Source organism: Oryzias melastigma, linkage group LG20, assembly GCF_002922805.2.
Source record: "Oryzias melastigma strain HK-1 linkage group LG20, ASM292280v2, whole genome shotgun sequence".
Classification (NCBI taxonomy): domain Eukaryota; kingdom Metazoa; phylum Chordata; class Actinopteri; order Beloniformes; family Adrianichthyidae; genus Oryzias; species Oryzias melastigma.
In genome coordinates this window covers 7,146,284-7,156,504 of record NC_050531.1, presented here as the reverse complement: position 1 = coordinate 7,156,504, position 10,221 = coordinate 7,146,284, and the positions used below count along the sequence as shown (strand labels likewise).

Sequence of the window (10,221 nt, the reverse complement as noted above, 5' to 3'; positions counted from 1 at the left end):
AAAAACAATTTTAATTGTAGTGCGTTCTCTTTTCTGAATAAGAAATCCCCATTGATTCCACTGAATTTGATTAAAGAACATTTCTTCAAAACATAACTTTAATTTCATTAATTATATTAATTAATAACAAAAAAAATGTACAATTTTTTTTTTAATTAAAATTATTTTATTAAACAATTATCTTTCTTTTTTGTCTGATGGAGATTTTCTATTTTTTCTCCAAACTTTTCTTATAAAAATATATTTTGATTGTAATTTACAGAAAATTATCACAAAATTTCTAAACACACATAAATAAACCCATTTGGCTCCTCCCTTTTCCTAATGTAGGCTTTTTGAAAGTAAAGTATTTGAACTCTCACAATTCTTTGCTTAAACTAAACCGTATGTTTTGGGGAAAGTGGATATTTGCATCCCAACTGCATATGCTCACATATGTTTTTATTGAAATCGTCAAACACACGGGTTCTGCTAAATTTAATATACTTGAAAATGTTTTATTACATAACATCAGGCTTATATGAGCAAATTGAGCAAATTTATTTTTACTTGGTTATTAGCAAATAAATTAAAGGATATTTCTGATTGTTTTATTGTTTTTAATACCAAACAAAAGCATAAGCGAAAAGTCAAGGTTTGAACCAAATTGTGAAGAAAGTGAAACCCTAACTTGAACTAACTTATACTTCCAAAATGATACAACAGATCTTTAAGTGTCATATTAAATCAAAAAATCTTTTTCTGACAGTTAAAGAAGAAAAAACTGCAATGTAGTCGCATTAGTGAAGTTATAATTACTTGTAAAAATTAATGAAAGGGAAAGTTGACTTAAAGAAGATTTTTTTTTTTAAAAAAGGTCCTAACTTTAAATATTGACAGAGGTTTTTACCTGGAATAACTGTTCTAAAGACTAGTTTCTGTCTGCCAGCAGCACCAAAGATGTCAGCTTATTGCAAGACAGAGACCCTTCTTACATCAGAGAGTTTCTACAGGATGAATGTAAGCGATGCTCCTTGGCTGGAATGCCAACAGTCATTATTTGTTCATTTAGAGAACATATTTTCCACTGCGTTTCTTTGGCAGGTTTATTCGACTGGCTTTATGTTCTTTTTTGGAGCATGTGTTCACAGATACATTTCTGAAACTGTTGGAGCTCCATGACCAGCTTTGCATCAGTCTCAGAAAATGGTGGGAACGTTCCCGCAGGAATAAAAAAAAAGAAAAAAAAAATTCCCAAAAAAGCACAGGCTTCCTAATGGACTCACATGCAACCACGCCGCCGGAGCGGTTCCTCTTGGAGTTCTGCTCGCCTTGACCCACGCTGCAGGCGCTGGGCTCTGCCTGGTAGGAGCACAGCGCCTCCCACTCACGCTCCAGACGGTTCTTGTTCTTTAAGTGGTCCTCCATGTACGACTGGAACAGAGAAACACACATCACCTCAGTCACTGATCTGAACGCTTTTAGATGCTATTTTAGATGCAAAAACAAGAAAAAGATCATATTATTCATCGAAAACAAAAAAAGTGATGGCTAATTATTGTTTTTAATTGCATAAATAAGAAAACTTCCTGTTTAAAGCTATGATCTGCTGTCACAGAGCATTATTAACCCGAGTAGCAGTGAAGTGGAACGACTGGGTGAGGCTGCAGAGGATCGAGGTGGGGAAGGTGTGCTAACACTGGTGCGTTTGTGTGTCAGACTGAAAGAAGAAAAAAAAATGCAGGAGGAAAACACACAGTTAAGACTCCTGGAAGACTTGTCTGCATTGGAAATACTTCAGGGGTGTTTCAATCCCGTTCCTCACTGCTTGCACAGGCACTGATAAGATTGTCTGCATTTAAGCCGACGTTTGGAGAAGACAAAATTGAATTCACCAGAGAGACAAAGATGGAAGAAGAAAAGGGGGAGGAGTAACGGCCTTCTCCTCAAGCAGGAAAAGTCTGAGGGAGCTTAGAGTCTGGAGCTGCCAAGACGAGTCCCCCCTATAGCCCTCTCCTGTATCATGGCTCCCCTCCCGATGGGGTTTAATGGTTCAGTCCACTATTGTGTGAGACAGAAGATTACAGACTCATAAACTGATGTCAGGGATCAGCTGGCTAATACAATGACAGCGATACCCGGATGTGCAGCGTTTTTATCCCATATTAAAAGCAGTATACAGGTAGGAAGAGCAGAGAGGTTACGCTCCATTCTTACATCCAAAGCTCTCTAAAGTCACATACAATTACAACCAAGATGATAATCACAAACACGCTTGTCCAACAGATAATGGGCAATTAACCTTTGATGGATCATGAATTCAGAATTTTCCTGCATGAATGCAAAGAACACAAAGAGGCTTATAAAATATTAGAAGAACTACAAACAATGGAATAATTGTTTATTGTTCAAAGTAGAGGTTTAAAAAGTGAGAGCGAAGAAGCACACAAGGGGAATTCTTATGAAAACCTGTTTTTTGGTGTTTTTAACAGTGAAAATTAATTGATACTTGTAAAGATTGTTTTTATACATTCAAGATGTTTTTGCCAGGTTTGAAGTCATTTCCAAGCTTTTCTCAATTTTTTTTTTGTCTTTGATCTTGAAATCAGGAAATGAACATTAAATGAGTCAAAATCCGACTAGAAAAATTGCACTTTTTGGTTCAATTTAAAGGACATGGAATTCATTTCTTTGGAAGGTACTAAGATCAAATTTTAATTTTATTCACATTTTGCTTTAAAATAAGTATTTTCCACTTATTACACAAGTTTTTTGCCACTGTAATTAAAATTAACTACTCGAAAACTTTTAAAATACTATTAATTTGCTTATAACTAGCAAAAAATACTTTGTTTTAAGTAATTCTATGTAACAATTAGCTTATTTTTCCCTTTTTAATGCTTATGTGGAAAATCAGAATTTTCTAGGTTTTGAAATTTTTCAAATTTCTTGTTAATTAAAGGTTACTTGCTGGATTAACAGATAATTTTACTAATTTCTTGTGATTCTTGTGTGAAGTTTATTTGTATAGCATATTTCATGTACAAAGACAATTCAAAGTACTTTACATAAAATTTAAATAAACAATCAAAAGAAACAGTAAAGGTGTACAAATAAAACGAACAGAAATTAAAAATCAAGCATAGATAAACTGCGGATGTAAACTTTTGAAGACATACTAGTCAAATGCAGCTGAGAGCAGGTGAGTTTTTAACCTGGATTTAAATAAACTGTTTCAGTTGATCTAAGGTTTCTGTAAGTCTGTTCCAGATCTGTGGAGCATAGAAGCTGAATGTAGCTTCTCTATGTTTAGCTTTGGACTCAGATGAGTCATCTTTTCCTAGTTAGACAATTGCTTTTTGCCGTGAACATGTTCTTGTGGCGTTTTTTCATTTTTTGAGGAGAAATTTTAGAGGGGAGGGAAGCTAAAAACTGCATTTCTGAGTATTTCTTCATTCAAATTATTGTGAAATAGGTGCAATTGGAAAAATGTTGTTTGAAAAACAGAAAATTGTGACAGAAACACAATTGGCTAGCTCTCAGCAATGGAGAGGGGAAGTGGGGGTGGGGTTGCTCCATATTAATGGTCTCGTCTACATAACTATGTCCTAGAAAATAATTTTTTTTAACTTTTTTATTTTGCCTAAAAATAACTAAAAAACAACTGGGAAAGCTTTTACAACTAATCAAAAAATTATTGGAATGGGTCTTTAATATCGACGAATGATACACTAATGTAATGCATGGAACATGTGCAAATGTTTATTAAAAAAAAAGTTAATTTCAGTCCTAATAGTGAGTATGCATGTGTTTTTCAGAACTTGAGTTGTGTGTTGTCTACAGGAACACACAGTGCTGTCTTCCCAGGAAAATGACAGAATGCCATTATGGCCACTTGACAGAGCCTGTCACCACCATGCTCTTGTCACCCTGCACAAGTACTCTCTGCATGCCAGCCTGACAGCATCCCACCTCCTCCACCAATATTACATCTCCATGTACTCGATATATCCACTCTGAATTGCATCCCGTTCTATTCAAGCGATGCCCTGAATCGATTGCATTCCAAATTCATATTTTTCATAGCTTAATGCAATGCAGCCAGCAGGCCCTTATCAAGCCCTCCCGTTTCCAAGGAGGGGAGGGGGGGGGAGGTAGCGGACCATGGTGTATTCCAGAGACAGAGTAACGAAGGCTTGGTGAATGGGGGGATTATGTCTGCCAATCAGAGGGCTGGGATGGGAGGCCTGACTGTCAGGGAAACAATGTCTAATCCTCCATAAGCAGCCTCGGCGGCAGCAGAAGGGCGCTGGATGAAATCAGGATGAAGGCACCGGCAGAAGAAACAGACACAACAGGTAACGCGTCAGAGTCGGCTGTAAAATTCAAATGCTGGTGGCAGTTTGTGCGCAGAGCTTTATGATATGAGAGCAGCTGTGAGTCGGGAAAAGGAATAATAGCGTAAAAATGTGATTTTTGTGACAAATAATAGCTAAACGAAAGAAATAGAACAACCTATTGAGGCCATTTATTTTACAGTTGAGCAGAGAAATCATCAAAAAGATTAAAAACTCTGCTCTGAAACTACTTATTTGATATAATGTTTTCATAAAAAAGTACTTCAGTCACTGATTTAATGTTTTCACCCTGTTTCTAATGAGTGTGCTGTCCATGGTGCTGAAATGCAACCACATGCTGTTCCCATGCCGCAGCTGATCATTTAACCTCTCAATGCAGATAAAAACGCTAGTTAGAGCATCCCAGTGGAGCATAAAAAAGAATAAAAAACTTAACAAAACATCAGAGGTTTTGTCAAAGCTATAAAAAAGGAGGGGGGGGGGATCACAACAGATGACTCAGCACAGAGGCATTCAGTTTCAGTTCTGAAGTTGGAAATCATTATGCAAGACTTCTTAAGTCTTAAAACGGCCTGCACAGCAGGACACAGCATCCGAGTTCATTTATCCTGACACCACCAAAATCTCTCAGTGCGTGTGAAAAAAAATGTGTGTGTGAGGGGAATTGGCCTCAGAAAAACAGGACCCCCAGCAACGGTGCTTTTGGAAAACTGGGTATTCATCATCCTCTTTACAGCTCAAAAGAGCCAGAGAGAGGATATGAGGGGAAAGAGGAGAGCTGAGATGGGGAGGGTATAGGCCCGATATCAGTGATAACAAGGCAATCTCACACATGGTTTCACGTGAGATGGTTGTGGAATTTTAAAGAAGAGCCCCTATAGGACATTTTCGTGTCAATCACGCCATGAATCAGAAGCGAAGTCCTGGTGCGTTTTACCTTTCTACATTCTAATTCCTGCATTGTAGCTGCAAAGAAACAAGGGCTAATAATAACAACGGCTCCTAGAAATGATTCACCGTGGCTCTTTTGTTATTTGTGCGGCTAAATGCTTTTCTATTGTCAATGTTTTCAAAAGGAGCTTCACAAACAAGCCTTGACGAGTGCAACAAAACCCATCTATTACCACCAATGCAAGGCATTACTCAGATTCTCTCTCATTCATTATAGACTCCCAGTATAAAAGCCAGACATGCGGTGTGATGAATGCTCTCTCCATTAATGGAAACACCGCCAGGCATCTATCCATTCCTTTTATCAAGCTTGTTTCAAATGAAAGTTGTGCAAAATTAAAACAATCCATTGTGTGTTTGTGGGAATGCTGGCAACCTAAAGCTTTTTCATTAAAAACACACACATGGGCTGGAAAAAAAAGAGCAACATCTCAAAAATGCTCAGATTACATTCATCTGGCTAATGATATTTCACTTTGGGTGCTGCTCTCAAAAAAACAAAACAAAAACAATGTCTGGCTTATTTAGCTGTGGCTTTGAGAGAAACAGAAAGACAAAAGTGTCAGAGAGGAAAGGAGTGAAAATGACAAAGTGGAAGGAAAAAAAAGTTAAGGGGGGAAAAAAATGAAGGCAGCTGAGTCAAGATAAAACAGGAAGAGAAAAACAGCGGGAAGAGTGATGAAAGAAACAAACAAAGATAAGAGACTTCTGGGGGAAAAAAAAGAAGTAAGAGTGTGTTGAAAAAAAAAAGACGCAGCCAAACAGATAAATAGAGAAAAATAAGGCAAATTCATAACTGAATATTTTGTAATTTTAAGTTACTAAAATGTCAAACAGATAAATCTATTATTTTTATTCCAGAAAAAGTTCTAGTGGATGTATCCGAGTGTGGAAATGTAGATTCATAACAATTTTTTAGACACTTTATCATCACTTTTAACTATTTATAGAGACCCAATCCCACTTCACTTCACTTTGCATTTAACCAAATATATATATTTTCTTTCATTTAAAACAGCTAAATCTGGGATGAACTTTATGAAAGACATTTTGAGGAATTTCAAAAATGTCAGTTTCACTGCATGGACCAACACCTGGATGAAATCACACCCATTGTCAAACCCTGACTCACTGCTTGTGTGCTTTTCAGCAGCCTTACCAGGATCATGTGACCAGTGGAGATGTCCATGTTGGACGGCACTGGCTCCTCACACCAGGAGGAGGTGCTGCTGCGAGTCGACGGGCTGGCTGCGGGGCCATCGCTGAACTGAGACGAGACGCTGTTGAGGCGGGAGTGCCGCAGGGTCTCCGGTCGCTCCACTCGCTCGGAGGTTCTGATTGCCATGCGCTGGCGACACAGCTCCTGGGTATGACAGAGCGCGGAGACGGTGAAGGACCGGATAATCCCGAACGCCGCGTTTCCTCGCACTCCTTGCAAGCTGTCATGTGTTTATCTCCTCCTCGTGCTCACAACAATAGTCGATGTATTTTAAGTGCTGAGCCTCAGCTGTAAGGAGTTGAGTTCTTATTGTGAAAATCCTGTCTTTTTCTCTGTAGATTAGTGGCTTATCCTCGTGGATTATGGAGATTATATTAATTATGTCAAAAATACATGGTTAAGAAAGCAGAGATGACTTTGAGAGGAAAAAATGCCACACTTTCCTCCTACACAATGACTCTTTCCAGGGATTTATTGTGAGTTTTAATTTAAGAAAAACATATCTCAAAAAATTAACCCCTTTATTTTGGAGGCAGGCCCTATAATTGAAGAATAGTTCTAATTTTGCTTTTTTTTTAAGCAAAACGGATCCATCAATCAAAAAGACTGAACCCACAAAGACATAAAAATGCTTCATCAAGAAGGTTTCATGCTAAAACATCTTCTAATCCCATTAAGTCACTTCTCATGACTCAGTTTTTTTCTTGTTGTGGTCCTGACTAAGCAACATAAACAAGAAAAAAACAACTTTTAAAATTTTTTTCAATAATTTTCTGCACAATAGGGGCGTGGTCTCCTTTTTATTTGTACGTTAAACCTCCAATCTTTCAACCCCGCCATGTTTAATTTTGGGAGGCAAAGCTGTCTTCTTCACTGAATTCATTTCCATACTCAATTAATCTGAGCGAGGACAGGGCAGCCCAGAGAAAATGTCTCGTGAAAGCACACACTATCTCATGATGAATCATAGTGATATTTCCCTCTAGAGCACAGTCCTCCCTCCTCTTCTAAGCCCTAGTCTTGGATCAGCTTTTTTTCTTTCCACCATCAGACTTTAATGATTAGAGCCATGAAGCGGTGCCCAGGGCCTTGGCCTCAGGGCACCATCCAGGTCCACCTCATAATTCATCCCACTTCTCAGCATCTCTGCAAAGCGCCGCTGCCTGCCAGGGCCCAGAAATTGTCCCCGAAGAAGGAAGAGGGATGCAGTTAGAGCCAGAGCAGAAATGAAGAGGAGCCTGGAGGGGGGAACAGGTCGTAGGATTACTAGTTCCCCGTTGCCCCCTTTTATTATTTTTTTTTAAAGAGTGAAAACAAGCTGGAAAGTCTATACAATCTGTACACCCATCTTTCTATGTCTCAGCAAGTCTGGAGCACATCAAGCTAAAGGTTCCACTATGAACACTTCCTGTTTCTGACTAGTTCTTATTTCCAATATGTGGCCATCCTGATGACACCTCTGGCTTTTGCATCACAGCCCTGTGAAAACCTGATTAAATATTGAAAATGTTAAGGCGACACGCAGATAAATGTGTTGAGAATGCCACGCTGGGCACAGCTGAGCCCCAACCCGGGGAAAATCAATAAGCCCCAGCTACCCCCTACCCAGGAGGAACTGAGGGAATAGGTCATGGTGCTGACTCCTTCCCCGCCTCACACGCAGATGCCATAAAAAAATCCCAATTTGCATTGAAATCTGTCATCAAATTGAGTTAATTCTTTAAACTTTATGCTCACTGCAAATACAATTCATTTAATGTACAAAAAGGAGAGAAAAAAACTAAAAACAGCTCAGGCATAGACACTCATCTGCCAACTGGATGATCACAGGAGGAGCTTCTCCAATGGCAGAGCACAGGCTCTGTGTCCTGGCCTCTGATTGGCTCCCGGTGAGGGGCTTGGTCTAACCTGATAGGTTGCGGTGGCGTCAGTGCTGGTGTCAGTCCCCAGGCTGGCCAGCTTCTCCTTCATGTGGAGGTGTGAGCGCTGGCGCACGCAGAAGAAGGTGGCGGACACCGCCACCGCCACCAGGATGAAGAGCACGCAGAGGATGGAGAGCAGCAGGAACTGGCCCGACTCCACCCTGGTCTCCTTCACCACGGGGATCTGGGTCAGGCTGCCTCTCTGGAGGATGCACACAAGTATAGAAAGAAAAAAAAAAATCTGTCAGGATACTGCTCGTAGATTGACACCATCATTTTTGATGGCCTCGTTTTTACCTGAGAGTAACTCTTCCGTGACCAAAATGGAATGCAGTAAAACTTCCTCTTTTACCTACACATGTGAACTGCCCCACTTGCCCTAACACATCCATTTAGTCTCCTATTTCTAGCCCCTTCCATCTATGTACCACCACCATGGATATTTACAACCCCCATTTAGTGCTGCCATGAGGCAGGCTGACACTGTGAAGCTGCAGGAGTCCGGGACACTAAAAGCTTGTGCTTAATTAGCTCCTCTGGTCCCGAGTTTGGCTGGATTAGACCCTGTCCAAAAGCTGCACAGCTAATGGCTACCAGGGGCTGGGAGACACAAACAGGCCAAACTTCTTCCACGTAAACATTTATCCGTTTATTTTAGAAAAGGTAAAATCGCTGCTTGATAAGAAAATAAAAAGGGGATGTTTACTCTGGGGACAAATTATCTCTGCTCCATTGAAGTCAAACATTCTAAAGCAGAACAGTAACAATCAGAATTGAGATGGATTTATCACAAATCCCCAAATTGCTGCCACGAGTGTAATTTTATTTTTCTGAATCCAAAACGCATCCTGTCAAACGGTTGCAAAAGCAGAGAGATGCAATTTGCACGGAAACTATTTTCTCCACATAAATCATCCTTACTGTCTCTGGGATTGACGTGAAAACATCGGGTTTCTGGCGAAAGCCGGTTCTCCTCCGATTCTGATCTAATTTCACTAGAAGCACGCCCTCTTATAGCTATACATCTGCAAAAGGGCAGTATCAATAACCATGCACACATTCATCAGCAGACTCCTGATTGTCTGCAAGCAATATTGAATGATGGATGGGTGGAGGGAATCAAACCTACACGTCTAGAAGTAAAAAAAATAAATAAAAAGCTACAACATTCAGCCAAATAAAGAATGGCACCCAAAGGAATGACCTTGTGGCTCTTGACCGCCAAGGCCTTCGAGTTGGTTTGTTCCACTACTGCGTTGGGCCAGAAGATAGCTGCTGGTGATTGCGAGTGCAGTGATTCCAGCGTGAAGCTCCAATCAAGCAATAAGAGGTTAGGATGTATGTGAGAGGTCTGAAGAGGCCTGATGCACAGGGGGAAGGCTTTCCAACCAGAGACGTGTTTGTCTCTGTCAGCCCGAAATACACGAAAATCCGCTCTGGTTCCACGTATTTTCAAAGCAGATTTGGACTAAACCAAACAGAAAAACAACAATCACAAAAGCTAAAATGTATTTTCGAATGCTTTTAAAAATAAGAAATAGCACACAAAATCTCACACAAAAAGGACGTAATCAGGTTCATCAGAGACATGGCCTTTTATCTGAGGCAACTATTGAGAGATTTTCACCTCAAAATGGATAAAAAGCCGTTCCACTGGGGGAACAAACAGGCTTGGAATTCACTGCGAGCTTAAAAGAGCGTTTGAAGGCAGTAATCACATTGAAAGAAACAAGAGGAACTTCAGAGGAAAAGAAGTGAAGAGAGATGATTTAAGGCTAAGATTTACCTTCAA

The 10,221-nt window shown here is 39.8% G+C and overlaps 1 protein-coding gene across 2 annotated transcripts in view; it reads right to left on the bottom strand.

The window, feature by feature from the left end:
* Positions 1-10,221, bottom strand: part of ptprn2 (protein tyrosine phosphatase receptor type N2) — a 144,272-nt gene that overhangs the window by 22,482 nt on the left and 111,569 nt on the right. For both annotated transcript variants that reach the window (XM_024280249.2, XM_024280250.2), the window contains exons 12-14: positions 8,416-8,631; positions 6,448-6,651; positions 1,266-1,413 (exon numbers count right to left, since the gene is read on the bottom strand). In XM_024280249.2, the coding sequence (XP_024136017.1) occupies positions 1,266-1,413; positions 6,448-6,651; positions 8,416-8,631 (568 nt within the window). The remainder of the gene's footprint in view (positions 1-1,265; positions 1,414-6,447; positions 6,652-8,415; positions 8,632-10,221) is intronic.